The sequence below is a fragment of the Eleginops maclovinus genome, chromosome 3, assembly GCF_036324505.1.
Source record: "Eleginops maclovinus isolate JMC-PN-2008 ecotype Puerto Natales chromosome 3, JC_Emac_rtc_rv5, whole genome shotgun sequence".
NCBI classification, from domain to species: Eukaryota; Metazoa; Chordata; class Actinopteri; order Perciformes; family Eleginopidae; genus Eleginops; species Eleginops maclovinus.
This window is the reverse complement of record NC_086351.1, coordinates 2,595,161-2,607,267: the sequence shown is the minus strand read 5'-3', so window position 1 is coordinate 2,607,267 and position 12,107 is coordinate 2,595,161. Positions and strand designations below refer to the sequence as shown.

General features: G+C 43.5%; 1 protein-coding gene across 6 annotated transcripts in view; it reads right to left on the bottom strand.

The window, feature by feature from the left end:
* Positions 1-701: 701 nt before the first annotated feature.
* The window catches only part of sema6cb (semaphorin 6Cb), a 149,994-nt gene continuing 138,588 nt past the window's right edge, over positions 702-12,107 (bottom strand). For all 6 annotated transcript variants that reach the window (XM_063879382.1, XM_063879383.1, XM_063879381.1 and 3 more), the window contains one exon: positions 702-4,643. In XM_063879382.1, the coding sequence (XP_063735452.1) occupies positions 3,310-4,643 (1,334 nt within the window). In that variant the 3' untranslated portion in view covers positions 702-3,309. The remainder of the gene's footprint in view (positions 4,644-12,107) is intronic.

Here is a 12,107-nt window from a genome sequence, read left to right as displayed (position 1 = left end):
CAAAAATGAGTTTCTAATAACAGCAGGGCTCAAATTTACCCGAAACTAATACAATTAGATTAGACTTTTGGGAACCGGCTTATTTTTCTTCTCATTTATCTTGTCCTATGAAAGGTTAGGTCAAAAGAGGCTTTACTTCACATGGAAACCAGTCCTGAAGGTTTAATCAGAATATATTATTTTAATTCCCAGGGAAATCGGGATTCCCCTACAGTGCATTTACCATGGTTGGCGGAGTCTCTGTGCTGCTCTTTGTGGAACAACTTTACCAAACACTTGTGTGATTTCCTCTTATGCAGCACAGAAACTCACCTTTTTCTTTCCTGTCCGAGTATCTGCAGAGTCCTTCCCCTCACGCCGTGGTGCCGGGCTGCATCAGGCTCGTTGCTTCCCCCTCTGAAGACTGCCGTTGTAATTAGTGCTTTCCCCGCACTGTACGAGTTCGGCTAAACACTCCTTGGATCTTCCTCAGATTTAATTAATACTGATCTTTTAATGCAACTCCCAGTGAGACAGCAAAGGGGTGTATTCCCCAAAATGCTGGAGAATTTCCTTTAAGATATCCTTCAAAAGAAGTTCTGAATCTGCATCAATGAATAAATCACTTTCAGTGAGGGTATTGTTTTTTAACTTCTCTCAGAGTTGAAACAACAGCCGAATCATCCTCAGTCTGAAACACACTCACCAGTGACACGCTTGCATCATATTTTCATTTTATTCCTAGTATAAGAGACATACAATGGTATTCTGTGAGACCAAATTCATAGTTATTCAAGGGGCATAGCCTTGAAATGAAACAGAACAAAATAAAACATAACACTGAATCAATGAGACCCCGCCCGGATAGAATGTATTTACACCAAATCAAATACTGAAAGAGCTTTAAGAGGCGAGACCGCTCCGTCTCCTTTACAATCTGTCAGCGGCAGAGAAAAATAAAAACACACACTTCCACTCATCAAACACTGTAGCTGCCACAATTCCTCTTATGAACCGTTACGGTCACGACCTTCGATCCACTTGGATGTTTTGTATTTGTTCAGAAAGCTATTTAATGCTCTGCTGCACGTTCATATCCAAATCTTTTAACAAAAAAGTGGTCGGCCGTACGTTCCTTAATTTGCTCGAGTTGGGAGTTGTAAACTTTATATCGGGTCAAATGAGCTCTGGGGGAAATTTCAATCAATAAAACACCACTCTCAGAAACAGCTGGGGCCAAAGGGACTGAGAAACTGTGTTGAAGTCGATGATGTTCCCTCATTCGGGCCACCCGGGGAACCAGTTCCACCACTGGATCGATCCAAGAGACAATCTCGGCTTGTCGGATCAGAGTTCATTGCACAAGTTTCTACGAATTTCGTAAAATCTCCACGACTTTTCTCAGTATTGTTGCAGCTGACCCCCAGTGACACAAGTCAAAATCTACAGCCGTCACCATTGTAGAAGTCGGGTGTCATGCACACATCCTGCACCGATTCTTTAGCAATATAGTATACTTTTTTTTACATTAAGCATTGGACAAAATGGCACATGTTTGCTCCATCCATTGTCAGCCTTTTTTAAAAGACTTCTACAATAGCTACGGGTCTGCAGGAGATAACTTAAGAGGAACTGTGAGCTGCTCCTTTGAAGAAAAAAAGAAACCCAAGCGATGCTCATGCTACCAAACAAAAGTGAACAATGGCACCTATAGGGGGAGGTGACACCCGGTGAAAAAGTGACATAATACGGAGGCAGTCGAACCTGAACGTCTGCAGTCTCAGGCCGTGGTTACTTTGCTTTGCCAAACACTCCCAAAACAAATCTGCAGGCTCACACTTCTGGGATAAAAATCTAACAGAAACAAAGAGAAATGAAGGGTTTCATTCCAAAACATCGTATCCATCTTGAACATAACATATATTTATATCTAATATTTACCCAAGTGACATTAAATTGTGAAAAAAGGGCTCCATATTCTATACATAACACAACGTATGCTTCATTAGTGAGTGTTACAATCATAAATCTCCAATGGGGGCAGTTTTTAAATGACAAATCTCTCCTTCTGGAATGAAACTCTTCAAATATACAATAGATATGACACATACTGACGACCATAGAAAATGAAACACCTACAATATACTGTAGCATAGTAGCCATCTGAGCCCCTTGCATTAACCCCTACCCCCATGTCACACACTATTATTAAATAAGGCACACATTTACACATACAGTTAAAATTTGGCTAGTAATTATTCCTTTATTTACAACCAATAGCCACAAAGTTAATAGTTATGATAACTGCAGTCCGTTTTCATTCTCATACTGCCAGACGGCACGGCGTTATTGACTTAGTCCTCTTTGGGTCCAATACATGTCGGTATTTCAGTTTTGTTTATTTCCTTTTCAGAGGATGTTAGACCCACTGGGATGTGTGGAGCACCAATCTTATAGAAACATTCTGGAGGAACTTAAATGGACCCCGATTGCGTCACCTCTGATCTGACATCTGGTCGGACGGGAAAAGAAAAGAGGAGAGACGAGTATAGCTGCTTTGTTGAAGTGTTTCCTTTCTCTTTTCAACTTGAACAAATTTGGTTCAGTGTTCAGCCAACTGACAATGTTATCTATGAAGTGCATGATTTGGTGTCCCCTAGATCTTTCTCAGGGGGTGGGCGTGGGGGGGAACGTTTGATATGCCCAAAGATGAAAGAGTATAGTAAGGCAGAGACATAACTACTTTCAGGGGAGTTTGCTGACTTTTCACCACAGGTTACATATACTGCATATGTATATGTATACATATACGGTGTGGATATAAACACACATATATATACACACACATGCATAATATAAACACATTCGAGGGTGGGGCGGGTGGGGACTGGTTACCAACACTACATCAGAAAAGGTTAAGCAAAAGCATGAATCTAAGCATCGCAGGAGCCTCTGGCTTTTAAGTCTTCAAGATGATGTGTTGAGTTGTTTTGACATCAACACGTCCAAAAACCAAGTTGCATTGTAAATCCACACTGAGGACATTGGCAGCCTAATATAAGGAGGTGGCGTCACGTCACCTGAGTCAGCAGTTCTATAATAAGCAAGAAGCTGAGCAATACCAATATGGTACAAAGATATTCGTTGGACAAAAAGAAGAGGGAAAAAAACAAGTTTGGTTGAGGCTTTCGTCCACAGTGACACTGGCTGCCACACGACTGGTTTCCTTGAAGGTCTGCAACCTCAAACCCACTGCATTTCTCCAAAGGGAAGTTCCTTTATGAAGACACAATGAGGGAGCCTCCCTCTCTAGTCCAGGAGTGTGCCTCCTCAGTAGTTGAACTTTCCCTGTTCGTTAACGGGAGATGTGGCAGGTATGAACAAGGGCTTTGGAGGGACGTCCGGTTTGAGAGAGGAGGCCCGGCGGACGATAGCCCCCCTGTGTTGGACCTCCGGCTGCTCTCCGTTGTAGCTGTGCTGGCGTGTCAGGTACCCGTTGGGAATAAGGGGGTAGTGAACCTCGCAGGCGCTGCCCGTCGAGTTCATCCGGGCCAGGAGGGGAGGCGGCTGATGGGGCCCACAGTTTCGTTGGCTGAAGCTGTGCTGGCGAGGTATCATTCCTCCACCTCCGCCCCCTCCTGCTCCGACTCCATTTGGCATCTTAGCGGCTGCAGCAATCAGCGAGTGCCTCTGGGAGGAGTGTCTCCTCTCCAGGGTGGACTGGTGGTGAGCGGGTATGTCTGGAGGAACATCCATGCGCCGGGTGAGGCTGTCTCGAGGTAAAGTGGACGAGCTGTAGTAGGGGGCTGATTCCGTCTCAGGGATCTGAGGTTGAATACGGTTGCCGAATGCTAGCTGACCCCCCCCGCATGCCATCAGACCTGATGGACTCATTAACTGGGAGCCCTTGCTGCTGCTGCTGGCCTCATGGATGTGCTTCAGAAGCTCATCCAGCGAGGTCACCTCCATCACCTTCTGGGAGTAACCAGGGTAAGGTTGCTGGGATAGCACTCGTTCAACATTGTGGATTTTGCGTTCCTCTGGATGGAGGTGACCTCCCATGAGTGGCTGCCCATTGGACAGGCTATGGGAGTATGGGAAGACCTGCTGGTGAAGCAGGGCTGAGCTGGGCCTGGAGCCAGGGTTGTGTGACTTTGGTTCCTTGGCATTGTTGCAGTTCTGGTTCTTCTCCCACTGGTTCTTGAAGGCTTTCATGCTCTTGATGGGCAGTTCTGGGGTTGAGTCGGGTGTAGGCAGACCGGACAGCTCTGAGGAGTGGTGAAGGTGGTGGTGGTGGGGGTGCACCAGGTCTCCCATCGTCATTGCGTGATGGCCGTTTCTTCTCGGCGCGTGATGTTCCTTGCTGTTGGCGAAGAAAGAGTTGTAGATCTTTGGAGATGACACCTCCAGCTTGTCGTCCTTGCTCTGACTGTCCAGGAGTCCGTTGAGCTTGGCTAGGCTGCGCAGGGACAGGGCGTGAGGGATCGGGGCCTCTGGATCCTTCGACAGTTTCTTGGTCTTGTGGCCTGTGTGGTTACAGTAGCAGGAGACGAGGAAGCCGGAGAGGAAGGCGCCAAGGACGAAGGCCACCAAAACACAAGCGATCAGGAGAGTATAATGGACACTGTGATTGGGCTTATCCGGATCTGGTGGCCGCCTCACACCTAACAGAAAAAGATGGAGAAAAAGGTACTTCAGTTAGAGCCTTTCTGACTGAGATAGAAGCAAAAACAGACACACAGACATTTTCAAAAGCTAATATAGGTCGAGTAGCAGCTGGGACAGACAGGTTGTGTTTACAGGGGCTTCACTATGTGGGAAACAGCATGGGAAAGGTGTTTGAACCAAGCTCTTGGCCTCCTTTCTTTCCACTGTTTCTAGATCAATACAGCCTTTCTTTCTAGGGCCTGTGCTTCCACCTCAGATTGACAGAGGCGAAGGGCTCCCCAGTCAGTGAGAAATCAACTATAAAATGAGTAAGAGCTTTTAAATATTGATGGGAGCACAGCAGCAGGAACCTGATGTCATTTTCACAGACTCTGCTTTCCAATGCGGGGATCAGGGGCGAGAGCACCTGGTATGATGTACGAGCCAAAAATAACAGCTGAGATCCAATATCTCAACGAGTGTAGGGCCTTTGCCAACACAGACTCAAATGAGGTTGTCACGTTCTTTGAAAATGAAGCCGAAGGGAGAGGCTGTGCAAGAAAAACACAAGGTGACTTGCCGGTGAAGTAAATCTACCGTGTAAATGTCCTTGGGTGATGTGACCCTGGCACTGTGTATGCCTAATGGCGTGAAAGGCAATGATGATAACAGGAGTGAAACCTGCCACCTCGTAATCAGAGCTCATTTGCAAGAGGCTGCTGCCATCTGTGGAGTCAGACCCCTTGCCTCCGCCCTTAATGACACTTTCTGAAACTGATTAATCTGAGGAGGGGGATGTCTGAGGAGGGAGAAAAATGCAGGTGCTCCAAAACAAGCCCAACTCAACGGCTAATGAAAGCTTCGTTGAGGAATGAAAATGGAAAATGATGACGTCTAAATCAGGCTTAATGATAGTTTATGAGATGTTCAGAAAGATGATGATTAGGAGTATGGTGATTGGTGGATGAGTATAGGCGAGATCGGGGGGGATAATTAGAGCAAATTTGAGTCTTTTCTGGGAATTAAGTGACCGAGACTCTGCAGAACGAAAGGTTTATGCTTCATGAAATTCCAACGAAGAAATTCACAGACATTTATCTCTGGCTGAGCTGTGATGTGGATGGGGTATAGTGTATTACTTCATATTGAAGGAGTGTTGTGTAGATTATACTTGTCTGGTCAATTGAGATACAGATTATAATATAAAATAATCAAATGGGAATTCTTTACATAAAGCTATACATTTGAGCTGATTTGAAGTTGCTCGCAAAGGCTTTTTACGTTGAGCTTCTTTGTAGAAACCTTATCAAAAGATGCTCTAATTACAAAGGTACAGCATCATCTCAGAGATGTTATGGGATGGAGCAGCTAACACGTCACAAAGTACTTTTGTAGAAGCCATATTCAAAGATCTCTACAGGTCGAAAACACTCAAATCCTCCCAAAATGTATAAAATAATAGTCATTTTTTAGACATACATCTCAACAGGATTTCATTTGAGTAGTAAAGAGTTTGTGAGTATTGGCTTCTACATGAACTCCTCAGACTGGAAGGCCTGGGTGATCAGTGTTGGGTGTAACGCGTTACAAAAGTGACGGAGTTACAGTCATGTATTACTTTGAGCTGTAACGCAGTAATATAACGCATCACTTCTGAAATGTGGGTAATATAATACCCGTTACAATTCTCAGTAATGCAGTTACAACACATTTTAACCCGAAATGATGTGGTGTTTGGTTTCTAAGAATTCAGAAACATCGCGAGACATTCCGACACCATAGAAATAATTGTGCGGGTAGAATAGTAACTCAGTGAGCCTGTTTACTATTGGTTAAGAGGGCTGCAGAAACAGATTCACAATGCAGAGCTGCAGGCTCGGAGAAAAGAACAGAGAAAGACAGGAGTGCGCGCAGGCCGAAGCAACAGAAGGTATCTTTCTCTGGGTCTGCTGCTTGAACCCCGAGAAGTTCAGAGACTCGTGGCAGAGTGTTGAAGACATGCAGCCTCTGTCCTCTGTGGAATCTCCGCCTTTTAGAAAGCTTGTCAGCCAAATCCCCGTTAACACACCAAGGTGAGCTAACGTTGCCAAAGAGACTCGTTCATATCCAGCAGGTCACAGGGCCGTGCAGAGGCTCCACTAACATGTTGTTAATGACACACAGAGACGTCATGTTACCGGTATCACATATTATTCAGCACACTTAAACGGAGCAGGAGTTTCATTTCTAGCTCTTTTCCTAATTTTCAGCATGTACTGGCAGATAGATACATAGCTTTAATTAATGAGCTGCAATAAACTACATTTCAGCATTTAAAGCTGTACTTTTGCTGTTATTTTGGTGGAAGTAACTCAAAGGTAGTGTAACGCATTACACGTCAGAGACAGTGATAATGTAAGGTACCTTATTACTTTAAAAAGACAGTAATAAGTTATATGAACTGTATTACATTATGGAAGTAACTTGCCCATCACTGTGGGTGAACAACAATAAAAGCTAACTAGTGTGTGTGAGAAGTGTGTATGTGATTAGAGGGAGGTATTACAAAGAGGCTGATAACATTTGATCAGAGACTTACAAGATATCAATCTAATCTCAAAAGAGACAAAAGCTTTATTTTCTGGAGCTGCAAAAGAATCCTGACAGTTTGCTAACTACACAAAGAATGACAGGTAATTTCCCTCCTGTCATCATGACAGCTTTATTTGACAGATTATTATTATGGGCTGCAAAATCAAACAACGATTAACATCTAGTGTTGACCGAACTCTATGTACACGAAGGATTTGATTCTTTAGGTCATGAGTTCCTGTGCAACTCCTTTTGGCTCTCTGTTATCTGGAGCTATACTTCTGAGCAGGTGTGCTCGTAGAGGCTTATTATCTCACCGTCACGTATCGCTACATTCATTTTGGAGCGTGGCTTTTTACCACTTTCCCTCCAGAGGGAGAGAGATAATGTGCTGCACTATAAACTTTCTGGAAAGAACGCTTTGAATAGAGCTTCCAATTAAAAAGGCTTAATTTTTCGCCATTTATTCTTACGATTGCCTCGACTTAAGACCACATTAAAACGTCATAAATCATAATTGCAATCCCAGTGGGAGAGGCAATCAAAAGTGGTGCTGCAGTGAGGCTGATAATGCATCATCTCTTTATCTTTTCTGGGACTCATTACACGGGCGCAAAGAAAGCTCTTTGCGAGTCAAACTTTGTGCTTCTAAGTGATCTGCTTTTCTAATAAGTTGAGAAAGGCTGCTCTCATCTCACTGATCTGCCTCGTCAACACCCCCCCGGCTCTCCCTGTACCTGTGAGTCATCCCTCCCTCCTCCCTGTTTGCAGCTACAGGCCTATACAGGGCTTCCTCCTGGCTGAGGGGTATGAGTCAAGTGCCTCGACGGGGGGTGAAACATGCAGCTGAGATAAACAAATCCAGAGCCTTCGAACGTCCTGTCACAAAACGTTTCATGAACAGGCCGGATGACTCAATCACCGGACATATGGTGCCACCGGTCACAGTGAAATTAAAACTCTGAATCATACACGCAGCCTGGAAAGCAGCACGGTGACACCCGGGAGGTGCTGGCCAACAGGCTTGGGGAGAAATGGATTACATGTAAAGGGATTAAAAAAAGTAACTGTATTCCCTGACAGGTGTATAAAAAAAGACGTAATCAGATCATAGCACAATGTGGGGATTACTAAACAACTACAAAGATCAGTGTTTGTTGTAAAGGATCAGCTGTTCTCTCTCCTCTGTCAGCTGTTCTGTAGGCTGATACTTTAAGTGTGAATCTAAACGCCTACTGCCTGAATCTGCTTTGTGAAACCTTTTTTATTTTTACAGGTGATCATTTTCTTAAAGAAGTTCTGACTTTTTGTCTCCGAAGTTTCTTTTCAAATTGTCACTTTTTTTCCAAAAATTCAGATTTTTTCTCAGAAATGTTATCCGTTTCAAAGTATTCACTATTTTTCATAATTCAGATTTTTTCTTTTCAAATTTCTGACTTAATAAATTGCACTTTTAGTTTCAAATGTTTGACTTTTTTCATGACTGAGTGGATCAGATGTTCTCTCTCCTCTGTCAGCTGTTCTGTAGGCTGATACTTTAAGTGTGAATCTATACGCCTACTGCCTGAATCTGCTTTTTCTTTTGTTCATTTGCTCTGTTTTTAATTCAGCAGGTGAACTATATGTTCATACAATAGTGTGTGTGAGCTTAACTGTGTGTGTTAAACTGAAACGGAGCATTTTCTGATTTCATTCCTGCTTTTTTAAAACGGTAGTATGTGCTCATGTGTTTCAGTGTTGGTGTAAAACTGCCTGAATATGCTTCATGAAAGTTTTCCTATCAATAAATTATGATCTTCATCCTAAATATCTTCTTTACTAAGGTCATATTGTTCTGTTGTCTTACATAATACACTTCGGTCAAAAGCATCTTACATCTTGTATTGATTTGCATTGCTTTTGATATTGCTGTAATCCCAAAGAAAGTAATATTTGTATACTCAGATTTGGAACCTGATAAGTAGTTTTTACAGGTAACTAGGAATTGTAACGAAATACATTTTTAAAGTAACCCCTCCCAACCCTGCTTTCCAACTATACCCACCAACTGTCTTTTAACTGCTTCATGAGAAACCACAGACGGAGGTTCCTATTGTTTTTGTTCCAATTCTGACACAAGTTTCTTTATGAGGGGAAATGTGTCACTTCAGGTAGAGGTGATAATTAATGCGGCTTTATGCTCATACCGCATCTTCCCCTCAGTTGTTTACAGAGCTTCAGAGTCCCTGTTCCTCTCCAACATTGTCACATTATATTTCTGTGTCGAGTCTGCATCGGCGCAGCAGAGGCTTAATATAGAGATACCCAAGACTGCCAAAAGGTTAAAAAAAAGAAAGATGGGCTGCAAGAGTGGAGGGAAGGGAAGGAATGGTATGGGGGGAAACCAAGAAAGAAGGGGGAAGATGAAGGGATGAAATATAAACCTTAGTGACACGGTGGTGATAAAGAGAGGAGAGTGAATGTGAGAGGACTAACAGATCCAAGAGTGGAGATGAAAGCCGGAGAGGAGAGAACGAGTGAATGTATGTACAAGGAGGAGGATGATGGGGGGGGGGGAGGCAGAGTGAGAGACAGGCAGACATGATGGGCTGAGTGACAGACCGTCACTCTGCCGGGGTCTTGAAGCTCGGTGCTCTGAAGCAGCTGTGATTTGGTTGGAGAACAACCCTCGTGCTCCTGCGCAGCGCCGTAGGAAAAGCTCTCTGTGATTGCATCCATATTGTTAAAAATAGACGCGGCGCAGGTTATGTAAACAGGCACAACATCGCCGCTGTTAAGTCTTACTAATTGACAATGTTTTCTGCAAAAGGGAAATAAAGAAAAAGAAGCCTGACTGTTCATACGTGTTTTCCTGCAGGTGATGAACAAATTACAATGAGGCAACTTCTTTTAAGTGCGTTAGCTGCTCTCTTAACCTAAATGGACTGCATTAACAACACTGCATACGCTTTAGCATGACACTCATTACCAGCAACCTGAACACTTTAACAGAACTCCTTTCACGTCTCAAGCGGGACATCAGAACTCTACCAAACCGTCCTCTTAAATGCTGATGCGAAAGAGCAGCTACTTCTATTTTCAGACGGCACTTTCAAGGTCAGATACAAAATACTTCAAACAGAGGAACTTCTTCTTCTTCTTCACCTAACTTTTTTCTTTTACTGTACTTTTGGTTTTTTCTCTAGGGTGTGATTAAGCACTTTGTACCCCGGAGAACAACTTGTCTATTTTTGTGCATCAAGTGAATTCGCTCCAAAATAGCCCTAATTAGTTTCTGCTTCTGCACGCTTACAAGTGCATGTAATTGTTCTCCTAATGGCTACTCCATCCCGATGTGAAGAGCCAACCAAAGAGAAGCCCCAGGCTCCACAGGCGAGCGTCACCCCCTCCCCGCTAAGGCTCGAGATTTATTTCTTCCACACTAAAAATAACAATTTAACTCCTGAAAGACTACCCGGGGTTGAGGATTGGAACAACTGAATTCTTTTTCGAATTCAGGTGAAAAAGCAGAGCTGTGCCACATAGCTGCGGGCTTCGGTAATTTGACAGTTTTAAGGCCTGGTTAGCAAACACAGCATGATCGAGTGTGTCACACAGCGCACACACACACACACACACACACACACACACACACACACACACACACACACACACACACACACACACACACACACACACACACACACACACACACAGTATATGTGGTGTGTGCAGGGTTCGGGCCGGTGACTGAGGGAATTCAATCATGTACACTTGTTATTAGACATTTGCATAATATTCCACCTCAGTGCTTAGCCAATTGGATGCAGTTTAATATATGCACAGTAGCTCCGGTGATAGGCTGTAATGTAACACACTCATTCCAAAGTATGAGCACTGCATTTCATTCCAGGTGTGCTGATGCATAGAGAGCATAGATTTCATTACACCTCTGATTGAATACTGGCAGATTAGGCATCTGGCAATCAGAGCCATACTGTCTGTGTGAAGCCCTGCAATATGTACACCTGTGCTTAGAACAGAAACTCCAGTTTTTAAGCAGCGGTTTACATTTAGTTTCATTGATTGAAGAGGATGTTCATTCAAATTACACAAGCAAATGTTTTTTGTTGGATTGAAGCATCGAAAGAAATACATTTGAAGAACCCCAACACTGTCTCAGTCTTCTCAAATGTATTGTATTAAGGGGCAGATATATGGAAATATATAGTAAGTGTTTTAAAACTTATGTGAACTGAGACTTAAAAAGAAAAAACATCTGATGAATTTATGACGAAATTAAACATTGAATCAGGCAGAGCACATGCACCATCATCAGTTTTCTTTTACATGCAGTTGCATTAGAAAACTGAGTAAAAGGGGAGCAATTCAGTGGCTGGTAAAGCAAAATGGTTCCAATGCAAACTCCCTGTGTTGATTCACAGAGAAGGGAGGAGTAAAGCAGCACTGGGAGAATTTTAGCTTTACCAACAAACTTAAAGAGACAGTCCACACCAAAGCCAGTTTCTTCAAGATATGCTGAAACACACATTCTTAAAACTTACTCTATTGTTCTAGCAAAGCAAACCCAAGGGGAGGAAAAGCACTCGATAACTAAGCCAATCTGGATGACACTTAAAAGTCCCTCACTGGAATTTTCCATGTGAATTTGGTTTTACGGCTCTGTCTTTCGGCTTGAATCAGGATCTTTCACGGCACTGTCTTTGGGGTGAGCTGCTGCTTTAAGAGACGCAGAAACTGCTCGCAGGTCCACTCAAACACCTGCGCACACTTTCAGCCACCGCCTGTAAAATTGGAAAGGCGTATCGTAGAAAAGAAGGTGAGAAACAGGGTCAGTGAGAGGGAATTCTACAAAGGAGGCAGGTACAGCTAAAGGGAAAAGAACTACTCCCCAGAGGTCAGCGAGAGAG